General features: G+C 56.1%; 2 protein-coding genes across 6 annotated transcripts in view; both read left to right on the top strand.

The window, feature by feature from the left end:
* The window catches only part of FLT4 (fms related receptor tyrosine kinase 4), a 41008-nt gene extending 37689 nt beyond the window's left edge, over positions 1-3319 (top strand). Inside the window, exons 30-31 of one of the 5 annotated variants that reach the window (XM_019661368.1) lie at positions 1441-1557; positions 2538-3319. In XM_019661368.1, the coding sequence (XP_019516913.1) occupies positions 1441-1557; positions 2538-2595 (175 nt within the window). In that variant the 3' untranslated portion in view covers positions 2596-3319. Of the gene's footprint in view, positions 1-1440 lie in introns of all 5 variants that reach the window. The other 4 variants (XM_019661367.1, XM_019661366.1, XM_019661370.1 and 1 more) reach the window with 4 other exon arrangements.
* Positions 3320-10450: 7131 nt separating this feature from the next.
* On the top strand, positions 10451-11920 carry SCGB3A1 (secretoglobin family 3A member 1). Its single transcript, XM_019661424.1, has 3 exons — positions 10451-10565; positions 11085-11383; positions 11795-11920. Exons 1-3 carry the CDS (start codon positions 10511-10513, stop codon positions 11816-11818), a joined length of 378 nt encoding a protein of 125 aa, XP_019516969.1. The 5' UTR covers positions 10451-10510; the 3' UTR covers positions 11819-11920.
* Positions 11921-12074: the final 154 nt, after the last annotated feature.

Here is a 12074-nt window from a genome sequence, read left to right as displayed (position 1 = left end):
CTTCCACAACTAGACTGAAGAACAAAAGGACAGCAACTTGTCTGTTCCCCTTCCCCCAATTCCCCAGCACTGTTCCCATCCCCCAATTCCCCAACAAAAATCTTTAAAAAAAAACCCAAAAAAACAAAACAATGAAGCAGAGAAAAACTGATACAACACTCCAACATGACTTAAATGTATAATTAAATAAGCAGCTACTTCATGAATCGGAAATTCAAAAATTTAGAATAGAAATGGACAATGTGAAGATATCAAATAGAAACTGACTAAATTCAGGAAAGAAGTTGAAATATGAAGACCAGGGTACCTAAGAAACAATAGATGTGATCAGACTTACAGTGGAGGACAGAAGACGGGCATGAAAAGTCAAGAAAATAAAATAGAAATAAATAAAGAGGTTAAAAAAATAGCAAAGCAAGTGATATAGAAGTTGAGTAGAAAAGGTCCAATATGTATAAAATTGGAGTCTCTGAGGAAGAAAATGCTGACAGTGGAATATAACTAATCTTTTAAACCTGTAATTCAAGATAACTCTCCTAATAAAAGGAGACTTGAGTCTATATCTGGGAAAACTGGCCCAGACACTAAACTCTGAGATATATCCTAACCAAACTATTAGACTTAAAAGATAAACATTCTGGGAATTTAGGCAAAAAGATCAACTCATGAAGAAAAATAAGGGGTGGGGCGGTCAGATTGGCAGCAGGCTCTTCAATAGCACCATGCAAAGCAAAAACAAAAACAAAAGCAACGAAGCAACATTTTCAAAGCACTGAAAGAATGAGTGCTAAGGAGGGAGCATCATAGGGCCCTCAGAGAGGCAGGCGAGGCTGGAATTCAGGGCCTCCTAGGCCGGAGTGAGAAGCTTCATTCTGAGAGTGATGGGAAGCCATGGAAGTCTGTTGGGAGGAGAAGAACATCTTCTAACTTCAAGGATCTCTGAGGCGCTGACTGGAGGGAGGGCCGAGTGGGAGAGGAGGGTGTGCTGGGAGGAGGTGCACAGAGCATGATGGTGGCTGCTTGCTCAGACAGGGCAGGACGTGGAGACTGGCAGGGATCCATTTCAGAGTTAGGACAGACAGGACTTCCAGACGGATTGGATATGAGGGATGCGGGGAAGGGAGGAAGTAAGGATGAGAGTCAGGCGTGTGAACCACGGAGTCAGTGCTGGTGCCATTTACGGAGATACCAAGACTGGGCGAGAAGCAGGTTTGGGGCCATGAAGTTGGACATTCTCCATTGGCCCACACCCAGGCTTGGGACAGAGAAAATTCCAGTGTTTGCCAACATTCACATCAACCTGGTTTTCTATTTAAGTGGAATTTGTGCGTCTCTGTTGACTTTGCGCTCAGGTGTGTCCTTGGTGATTCCATTCAGACCTGCCCCAGGTCCCGTCCCTCCTTTCCTCACGTCCTACTGACGGCACCTTCCTTGTCTCAGCAGCTGTAAAGGACCCAGCTGGAATGTGGACGTGACCAGGGCGCACCCTGACACCCAGGGGCAGCAGCCGCAGCTTGACCGGGGCGCCCACGGAGGCCAGGTGTTCTACAACAGCGAGTACGGGGAGCTGGCCGGGCCACGTGGGGAGGGCGATTGCACCCCGTCAGCCCGAGCACCCTTCTTTGAAGACAACAGCGACTAAGGAGGCTGGGGCAAGGCCCACAGGTCCCTGGCCTCACACAGTTGTCAGGCCATGCCTGGAGGGGTGTACAAAGGGCTGGAGGCCCAGGCTGGAACTCATCTCCTTTGGTTCAGCTGGGAGGCATTTCCTTATCCCTGTTTACACCCTTCCTAGCTACGATAGCAAAACCCAGGCTCCAGGGCTCCCCAAATGCCATCACCAGGGCTGCCCCACGGGCCCCCAGGGCTCTTCTCCTTTCAGATCACATTCCATTTAGTTCATTGTCCACAGGGCCCGCCCTGGGCCAGGCACTCCCACAGGAATGCCCCTCTGATTGCCTCTGCTCACCACGGTGGGTGGTGGCGTGAGCCCTGTTTTCTGACAGTCACAGAGTGATCTAGGTGGAGCCAGACTTGAGCTGCAACCTCCCAGCTGCCTCCCCAAACACTGTCCCTCCACGCAGCCTTCCCTTCCCTGGGGAAGGTCTTCACTTGCCTCTCCAGGGCTGAAGAGAGTGTGCCATATCCTTGTCTCAAAGCACAAATGAGGGATGGAGGGAGGGGAGTCCTCCTCTGAGCCCAGCCAAACAGCTAGCCATCTGGGGGGCAGTGGTCCCTGCAGTGCTGCCAGTGACAACCGCCTTCCCCTGCCTGTGAGAACGCCTCTACACATTTTTTTTCATTAGAACTTCAGGGACTGTTGGAGCTGCTGTGAATTTACTTTTCAGAACTTCAGTTTGTAGGGAGCCCAGGGAAGGTCTTTCTGAATCTAGGTGATTCTTGCCTCTGACCTGCAGTTGGTGCCATTATAGCAGAAGCAACCGTGGCCTCAGCCCCCTTGCCTGGCCCAGAATTGGAAGGAGCAGCTGATGGTCTAAGGCAGCCCCATTTGAGAGACGCCTGGCTCTTCCCTCCAGGGCTTGGGTCTGCCACCGAAGGCACATCCCACACTGTGAATGTCCTAATGAGAGGTGAACACCATGGATTCTACCCAGGAAGGCTTCAGGGCAAGCCCAGAAGACCAACCCAGCATTGCTCCATGCCACAAGGCAATCAGAGGCCGTTCTCATGGCCTCAGGGGGACCTGTCTTCTGCGCCCCCCCCCCGCCCCCCGTCCTGACGTCAGTGACTTGGCATTTCAAACCTTTGCCTTCATGGGAGAGCAGCCGAGGACCCTCTGCAGTCTTCTCAGCAACCCCATCCCAGCTCACACTGCCCAGCCACCCCAACCCATGGCAGGAGAAAGACCCTCTTCCCAGTTAGCAGCACAGAGATTGACACCCAACCCTACCCCATGAGACGCTTGCAGGACAGGCGGCCATGCAGCAAGCAGGGGCTTGCCCACAGACTCCCCCCTTGTGTATTGTTCCTTGCGTTTATGTCCAGCGCACCTGTGACTGATCCTCGCTGCCCCCAATGGACCTGCTCCTTTGAAGTCACCTGACTGTGAGACTTGGGTCTCAGGTTTACTGGTGGAGGGGTCCAGAGGCTGTTAGAGGAGCCATGCATGTGATGGAGGTACAGGGCCTGGCCCCCAGGCCCGTCCCCATGTACACGCCAGCTGTCTGTGTCACCTCCCCTTCTGTCACAACTGCACACATAAAAATGTGCTGGGAAGGAAACCTAAAGAAAGCCCTGTACACATGTGCTCCGAAAAGTTCTAAACTATTTAACAGGATAATAATAAATCTGATGCCAGTCTTTGAGTTACAATGAATGGGTTCTCACTTAAGTCCCACCTCTCTGCAAAGATTTGATTTTACCTTCCTCCAGCCCAGTCGTCAGCCCCATGGGGCCACTGGACAGGCTACCAAAAGACAGGGTGGCAGAGGCTGCTGAGCTGGGCCCCCTCTCCCCAAAGCCGCCAGCAGAGGACACTGGGGAGGCACCAGGACACCAGGAAGTGCCCAGCACTGTGATGGTGCTCCCCTAAAATTTACTTTATGTCTAAAGTGACATGGTACTTCGTCATCTCCTAAAGCCGAATGTTGCCCCTGGCTCTCAGCACCAGTGGCCCATGGGCCTGGGAACACTGCCCAGGCTGGGTCCCTGCTGCCAGATTCCCACGTCTCCTCACATGAAGCAGGTGCCATGATTACTTGGGATGCCCAGAGTGCTGCAGTGCATACCCGGGGTCACCTCGCTGGTTGAGTGTGCGCCTGGACTCTGAGGTTGGGGTCTGAGCTGGGCTCCCAGCTTCAATTTCAATCCCCCTCCCACCCCCAGGGAGATGAGCTCCAGCCAGCAGAGTGTGGCAGCGCCCTCCACAGCCCTGCCCAGTGATGTCTGTGTGATATGCCTTCACAAGTGAGCAGTTGGCACAGTGGTGGCTGCAGATTAGGGCGTGACACTGGGCGTGGCTCTTGTGTTAGCTGGGCCCTTGTTAGATACATGTTACATACATGTATCCATGTATATCCATGTTAGATACATAGAAAAAACCTTTTTTCCCAACAATTCTACAAGAGCAGTCCTCCACAAACACTGGCCTCCTCCACCCCCATGGACCACCCCCAGGCCACTGCTCCCCAGCAGGTCCAGGCTGACTCTTGAAGCCGAGTTCTCAGCTCATATAGTCGGGCACAGAGTGTCCAAGTTGCTGGCGGTGCCCACATCAGGGGCCCGTCCCACCAGATGTCCACGTGCAGGTTCAGAGAGGGGACTGCAGCGTCACCGAGAGGGAGGTCTGCCCTGGGGACCACTGAGCGAAGCCCTGGTGCCCCGAGCTGCCGGACAGAGAGCCTGGGCCAGGCTGGGCTCTGGGGGCTGCTCAAGGTTGACAGTGGAGGAAGTGGCACCTGAGGCTGGGTGACCCTGGGTCAGGGAATGCTCCTCAGGGACTCATTTTCCAATCTGTGATTTGCTATCTTGCAGAGCTTTGGTGATGAGATAACAGTTTAAATGCCCCTAAGAGTGACCACACTGAGGAGGAAGCCCTGCCCCCACCAAGTCATGTCTTTCAAAAGCAACATTAAAAGTCAGTTGGGAAAGACACTGTCTGCAGTGGCATCCAACCCTCACCCTTCCCCTGCATTTACTCACCCAGATACCCATCCCCCAGAAATCCATCACCTCATCCACTGATCATTCATCCACCCATCTACCCATCCATCTCTTCATTCATCCATTTTTCAGGGATCACAGAGAGAACTTTCGGGGCTGCAGCTATTGAGAATGGGACAGCGGCATTCGCAGCTAACGTGGGACAAAAAGCAGGAGAGGTGGGAAGCCCGTTTTTAGAAAGATTCAGGTCAAAGTGATGTTAACAGGGGAGAATGCATCCCTGTATGAGACATCCTTTGTATGGGCAGTTCTGGAAGTCAGGGAGCACCCTCTTCATTAGTGTAGGAGCAACCGTCTTCGTCCATCACTGCATGGCGAGTGAGTTCCTGTCCTGGACCTCACTAGAGTGCACCCTTTGTCCCTTCAGAGCCAGCATTTGTGGGGGAGACAGACATTCCTGTACTTTCCAGCTGGAGCCGGCGGTGGCAAAGCTTGCCATAAAGATGTGGGGGCAGGTTATGAAGGGATGATGACGAGCTGAGGGAGGAACACAGCAAGGCCGGAGAGCAGTGAGGGACTCAGAAGGCCATGGGGCAGCATCGTGAGGGTCCACTTAGCCAGATGGGTGAGGCTCCCAGGGTGACATCTCTGCGCTGCTCTAGGACGCTGCCAGAGTCCATCAGAGCTGGGTTTTGTGCAGCTGAGCAGCTGGGCACGGTCCCCTGTTAAAAGGAAGCTCCTCTTGGGCACAGCCAGGTATCATCGTCCTATCCATGGCCTCTGAGAGACAGGAGTAACAGAAGGGATTGCTATTAAACCCTTGGGTTTTAATGTTGAATCAGCTTCGAACAGGCCTCACTTTGGGGTGGCAGTGAGTACGTCTCTGGGGTGGGGCCCTGGTCTGGAGTCTGGGCTTGGGCATCCTCTGTGATCTGATCCAACCCCCTCCCCTCACCTGACAGGTGGCTGCCCCCAGCCCCGGTGCATGGAGGCAGCATGGGGTGCTGGTCAGTAAGGGATATTCCAGGCCTGAGGGTCACCAGGTCTGGGAAGAGAACTGGGGGAGCATGCAGACCCATTTGCAACTGGCCACGGGACCTTGAGTAGGTCATTGATGTTCTCCAAGTTACGTTTCTTCTGGCTGGTAAAGTGATGCTATCCATGTCCCCAATCCCATTCCATTTAGGGAACCACCTCTGGCCTCACTGTCAGTCCACAGTCTAGCTCAGGCTGCCCCCGTTAACTGGACCTAATTACACAGGACACGACTTGGCCACAGCTGCTGTGGTGAGCACAGCCACTCAGAGCAGTGGGACCCTGTGAAACAACATGGGAGGCCCCTGAGGACAGCAGCTTATCCCCCTGAGCCAGAATCAGTGTCTGAGGTTTGCTGGCTGCCAGCTTATAACCCCAGAGAAGACACCTCTCTGAAAACAAAACAAAACAGAATTTCAGTCTTTGCTTAATTTAAGCCATGCAGTTGAGCTTTTCCATCAATTTTACGCAGAGCCCACACAGCAAAAACCATGTGGACGGCAGCTGACCCTGCCCACCCTCCCACCCTCCCTTGGACAGGGAAGGGACAGAAGGAAGTACTCAATGGAGCCAGATCAATATTGACCCAAGTGAAAGTGCCCACAGAGGCAGGAACAGGACATGCTGGTGACACTGCCCACAACCCCAGGGCCTAGGGGACTGAGCTATGAGGAAGAGGAAGGAGCTGAGGTGGGTGCTGGCAGCTGACCCTGCCCACCCTCCCACCCTCCCTTGGATAGGGAAGGGACAGAAGGAAGTACTCAATGGAGCCAGATCAATATTGACCCAAGTGAAAGTGCCCACAGAGGCAGGAACAGGACATGCTGGTGACACTGCCCACAACCCCAGGGCCTAGGGGACTGAGCTATGAGGAAGAGGAAGGAGCTGAGGTGGGTGCTGGCAGAGATCATAGCCTGACCCTGGGCAGCACACTGGTGAGTCCAGTCACCCTTCCACTCTGGCCCTGTCCCTGGCCTGTTCTTCCTCAAGTCACTTTGGGGCTCCACTGGGATAGCCTCATCTCAGCTCCCAGAAGAGCCCTGGACGTGCCGACCTGTTCTCCTGGTGATGACTCATGGCAGGAGACAGAGGGGTCTTCTGTTGGCAGGTGTCCTGGCCTAGAAGGACTCCACTGTGACGGTGGCCATGCCAGCTGGAGGGTGTCCCAGACCAGGTTATTGGAGGGGTCCCAGGAAGCTGGAGACCCCCTCAGGGCTACCCACCTGTGCCCACCTCCTGTGGCACCAGGGCTGCATGTGCATCGGCCACAGAGATTGGAATCGGAGCAGTTTATACTTGAGCAACACCACAGACATGTCCTAAAGCACAAGATTGTCGCGCTGCCCAGGGCTGGCCAAACCAGCCCCCAAACTTTAGTGACCACATGAGTCTACACAACAGTGAGTCATCGTAGAAAACTAGCAAAAGGTGGCCACTGAGGATTCCCCGAGAGGACACTGATGATGCTCAGTAACCAAGACGATGGCCCAGAACAGGGGTTCCAACTGCCCACAAGGTGGCCCAGAGCGGCCCCGCCCTCACTGAGGCCCACAGCCTGCTCCAGGTCACTTAATCGGTCACTCAGTGGGCTCTTAGACAGGACTTGGAAGAACAGGCACTGGACTGACCAAAAAGGAAGAGAGGCTAAGGAAGCCCTGGAAACCTCAGGGGTGGGGAGCCATGTGTGGCGGCTCCAGCCAGACACGGAGGGGCTGCTGGCCTCACTGCCTGTGTCACTGTATGAGGGCAACTGCCAGACACCTGCTACAGGTGTTTGTTGGAGTCAGAGCCATGAGGGAGGCCCAGGCAGAGGCTGCTGGCAAGTGCCCCTTAGCTCCCGGCCACAGCACCCCACCTGAGCGCCTGGCTCCCGGGCCTGGTGAGCCCCGCGGTCTTTGCACAGCTCATGGGCAGGATTCGGCCCATGCCCTGCGGCCACCAAAGTTCTTGTCTTCATTCAGCACTTTATTCCCGAAAGAGCAGGCCAGGTGCCAATGTTTGCTTTGGCCCAAAGGACATCCTGCAAACATTGCCCAGGACAGGCTGACCGTTGTCATCTGCAGGAGGGAGGGGCACCTCAGTGTCACCCCAGCCCTTTCCCAGCAGGAGGTAGGTCTACAGGGGTGGCTCAGGGAAGTCCAGGTGGATGCTGACAACCGCTGCCCATCCCTGCACCCTCTCCCTGTGCCAGTTGGGCTCTCACACCCTCCTGGCTCCTCAGCTGGTCTGGCAGGGAAGGAGACCACACAGAAATTGAAGGACCCCACAGCTATCCAGTCCTAAATCCTGAACCTTTGGATGTTACCTTATATGGAAAAAGAATCTTGGCAGATGTGATGAAGTTAATTATCTGAGATGAGGAGATTATATCCTGCATTACCCAGTGAGCCCTGAACACGACATCACATGTCATGTTAGAGGGAGGCTGAGAGATTTCGGACAGAGGAGGCCATGTGAACACAGAGGCAGAAACTGGAGTGATGCCACCACAAGCCAAGAGATGCCAGCAGTCACCAGAAGCTGGGAGAGGCCATAGAGCCCCTGGAGGGAGCCTGGCCCTGACAACACCTTGATTTCGGCCCAGTGTTAAAGGGACTTCTGGCCTCCAGAGCTGTGAGTGAATAAATGTGTTGTTTTCAGTCACCAACTATGTGGTGACTTATTAGTCACCCCAGGAAATTAACACAGAGGTGTCCCCTGGCCCATCATGCTGGCCTCCTGGGCTCAGGCCAAACTGTCAGCCAGCCCATGCCAGGTGGCTCAGAAGGGGCAGCACTGAGACCCAGTGTCAGGGTAGGGCCGGCCTGCAGTGGGTCCTCGCCTTAACCATTACAGCTTGGGGACCTGGGGCAAGCCGCGTGGCCTCCTCAGTGGAGAATGGGGACACAATGACACACACATTGCTGGGTGGCTGTGGGATGTACTTTTGAGGTTGGAAATCTTGGGGTGCACGTGAGGAGGCCCACCATCACTGTGTGGACTCACAGGAAGCCAGGGACAGGTCCCTCCAGCCACCAGAGGCCAGGAGGAGGTTGGGGGAATTTTAAAGATAAAGAGCACCGGGAAGGGGATACAGGATGACCACTGGAATGTGTGTGCCCAGGAAGCAGTGATGCTGGGAACACAGATGGCAGCCTCCACCTCCTCCTGGCCTCTGGCTCCATTCTGGTCTGTCCCTGCGGAGAGCTCCCTGTGGTCCTGTCTGCAGGGTGGAAAGTGCTCCAGGGCGGCTCCCAAGATCTGCCTACGCTGAGCACTTTGGCCAGTGACCCGCGTGGAGGGGTCCCTGCCCGGCCAGTGTTTGATCAGGAGAGCAGGCCCACTTGCAATTCCCACAACCAAATGCTCGTTGATGAAAGTGTGACTCGAGCCCCCACAGCAAATGGCAGTGTGACCTCAGCCCTCGTGGGGGAACCCCCACACCCACCGCAGGACCCAGTAGGTGTGGGTTCCTGCAGCTGCAGCTGGACCTGAGTGGTCCAACAGCCCTGGGAGCTGCCAATGCTTCTCCCCAATCCCACACTGGCGTGAACCACGCCAGCTCTTGCAAGACCCCCGTCCCCAAGTTTCAAAGGGACAAGAGGACAATCTTGTGCTGTTGTCCCTTTCGCCCCAGAACCAGCATCCACTTTGGGGAGCCTTCAGGTCTTCCTCGGCTCCAGCACCCTCTGCCCGTGGGGGAGGCAGCATTACCTGACTGGTGGAAGGAGGCCACCCCACCAGCTGGCCCAGGCTTTTCAGGAGGGGGCTGGCGTGAGCAGTACCTTCAGCAAGTGTCCCCTCGAGAGGATAAGGCTTGGGCACTATGGGTGTGGCCACAGGGCAACCGCCTCTGCTACCCTGCCGCATCCACAGTGGTGCAGATGTCTTGTCCCTGCCTTGAGAGCAGGCTTCCTTCTAGAAAATCCCTTGGAAGGTGAATTTTCACAAGCTGAAAATGCGTGTCCTATTGAAATTATTTCCACAATGGCCAACAAAACATACATTTATAATACAAACCTCCCAAATCAGTCAAGGAAAAATGTAAGAAACGAGTGGAGACCACGAGTGTACACACGCCACCACAGCTACACGAGCCACATGCTGTGTGGGGACAGCAGGAAGCCCCTGCAGAGGTGAATGTGGCCTCAGGGGTTCAGGGGGGCTGAAGACCTGCCAGGCTGCAAAGGTCAAGACCTGCTTGTGACCCAGGCGGGGTATTCCGGACTCTCCCTGAAAAGCCAGGTCTTCCCCTGGTGAGACTGTGTCATAGGTTGTTTTGCTTGTTCTTCATTTCATGCTCTGTAAATGACAGATACGTGAAACTTCTGAGTCAAGACTGATTTCAAAGATGGAAAACTGTCCGGGGTCCTTCTGTTGGCATTGGTGGCTGCCCGAGGCCCTACCAGGGAGGTGGCCAGGAGTGAGGCCTGACTACTCAACCTCCCTGGCCTCTCCAGGATCAGAAGGAGCCAGGACCCCATGACATCTCCAGGCCTGGGGTCACAGCCCTGACCCTTCTAGACCCACAGCACTGCAGGTGGGCCCAGGACAGGAAGCTCTCTGGAAGGGCAGAGGCCTGGGTGGGCCTGGGGCAGACAAAGCACAGCCTCATTCCCGCACTCATGGAGGACCTTGCCAAGAGGAAGTGCTGAGACCCGGGCAGGGCTGGGGGCATGGGCTTCCCAGGGCCCACCTGCCTGAGCAGGAAGTTGGCCGGGGCTTTGCCTATTAGCTGAGCAAACAGCACCTTTCTCAGGAGGACAGGGTGGGGGAGGCCCAGCCCTGGGGATGGGGTATATGAAGGCCTCAGGGCCAAGCTCTAGAAAGGGTGTCTTTGGTCCCACGAGCATCCGCTGAGCTGCAGCCCGCCATGAAGCTCATCGCTGCCTTCCTGGTCCTCGGTGTGGCCCTGCTCAGTCACTCCGGTGAGTGCGCTCGGGCCCCACTCCAGCTGTCCTGACCCTGCTGCCTTTGTACCAGGGGCACCAGGCTCCTAATGCTCATCCATCCAGTAACTCCCAGGGAGCAGGCCAGTTCTCTGGATCCCGCCCCTCCCGCCCCAGCCTTCAGGCCCCTGCCTACTCCAGGATCTCCCAGTCTTAGGCTGGTGTGAACGCTGGCCTGGTCTGGGAACATCCATCTGCTTTCTGCGTCATCCTCCAAGGCACAGCCTGGGTGTCCCTTCCTCTGGGAAGCCTGTCAGGGGCCCCACACAGGGCTCCCCTCCCCTCCCCCCTCCTTCGGGCCACCTCCTAAGACCCTCTGTCCAGCCAGCTACTGGCTGGGCCACAGCTCTCTGGTCAGCAAGGGAGGGAGTGGGTGGGTCGGCAGGGGAGCTGGCAGGTTGTCAACGCCCTGGGCACCTCCTGGGGGAGACGGGTTCTCAGCAGCTCTCCTTGGGCACCTGGGCATTGGTGGGCAACTCTTCTTTACTGTGTTTGCAGCTGTGGCCTTCTTTATGGGCTCGGGGGCCAAGCCTGTGGCCCCAGTTGCAGCTGCCCTCACCCCTGGCCTGGACGTCGGGGCTGGGGCCCTGGAGGCTGGAGCTGGGGCCCTGGAGGCTGGAGCTGGGGCCCTGGAGGCCGGTGCTGGGGCCGTGACCAAGCCCTTTTTCAAGGGCTTTAACCCCTTGACGTTCATACTGGCCAGCCTGGGCATCCCCGTGGCGCATCTGGTGGAGGGTTCCAGGAAGTGTGTGACTGAGCTGGGCCCTGAGGCCGTAGGGGCAGTGAAGTCTTTGCTGGTAAAGGGAACACCTGGCACCTCCTCTCCCACCCCCTCCCACCCCATGCACGCCATCCTCCCAGCCAGCCTCCCCAGCATGAAGCACCCCATCCACTCTTCTAAACCCTACCCAGGGGACCTGGCCTCATGACAGGGCCACTTCATTTCCCGCCCCCGGGAGAAGCGCGGTGGCTTGGGTGGGAACTGGGTGGACCATATCTGACCGGTGTGGGGTTGCAGAGGGCGCGAGTGGTAAGGTAGGGATGCACCTGTCTAGGGGATACTGCCCATGCGTGTCCCAGCAGAGCAGGCATCATGATCCACCCAGAATCCCACCAGAGCAAAAACTGTGCCTCCCCCCGAGGTCCCTCCCTGCACAGGGCCTGACCTGCTCTCAGGGACACACTCAAGCCAGGCTTCTCCTTTCCAGGGGGCTCTGACGTTCTTGGGCTGAGCAGAAGCTGGAGTATCCCTGCCTGGGGACAAGATGCTGCCACTTGCAGGCTGAGGACCTGCGCCAGCCCTTGCCCTCTCTCAATAAACATGGTTAAAAGCAGCTTTGGGCTCGTCTTTTTGCTCGATGCCAGTTGGGCGCCTCCCCTTGTTCTGACCCACAGTGCTGAAGGGGGGCCTGGAGAGGGCTGACATGGTATGTGCACCTCAGAAGGGCCACATGCCCCAATATGTATGAAAGGAGAGAGAGGGAAAGA

Source organism: Hipposideros armiger, unplaced genomic scaffold (genome assembly GCF_001890085.2).
Source record: "Hipposideros armiger isolate ML-2016 unplaced genomic scaffold, ASM189008v1 scaffold_347, whole genome shotgun sequence".
In the NCBI taxonomy this organism is placed as follows: Eukaryota; Metazoa; Chordata; class Mammalia; order Chiroptera; family Hipposideridae; genus Hipposideros; species Hipposideros armiger.
Note: the sequence above shows the minus strand (reverse complement) of the source record. Positions and strands in the feature narration are given on the sequence as shown.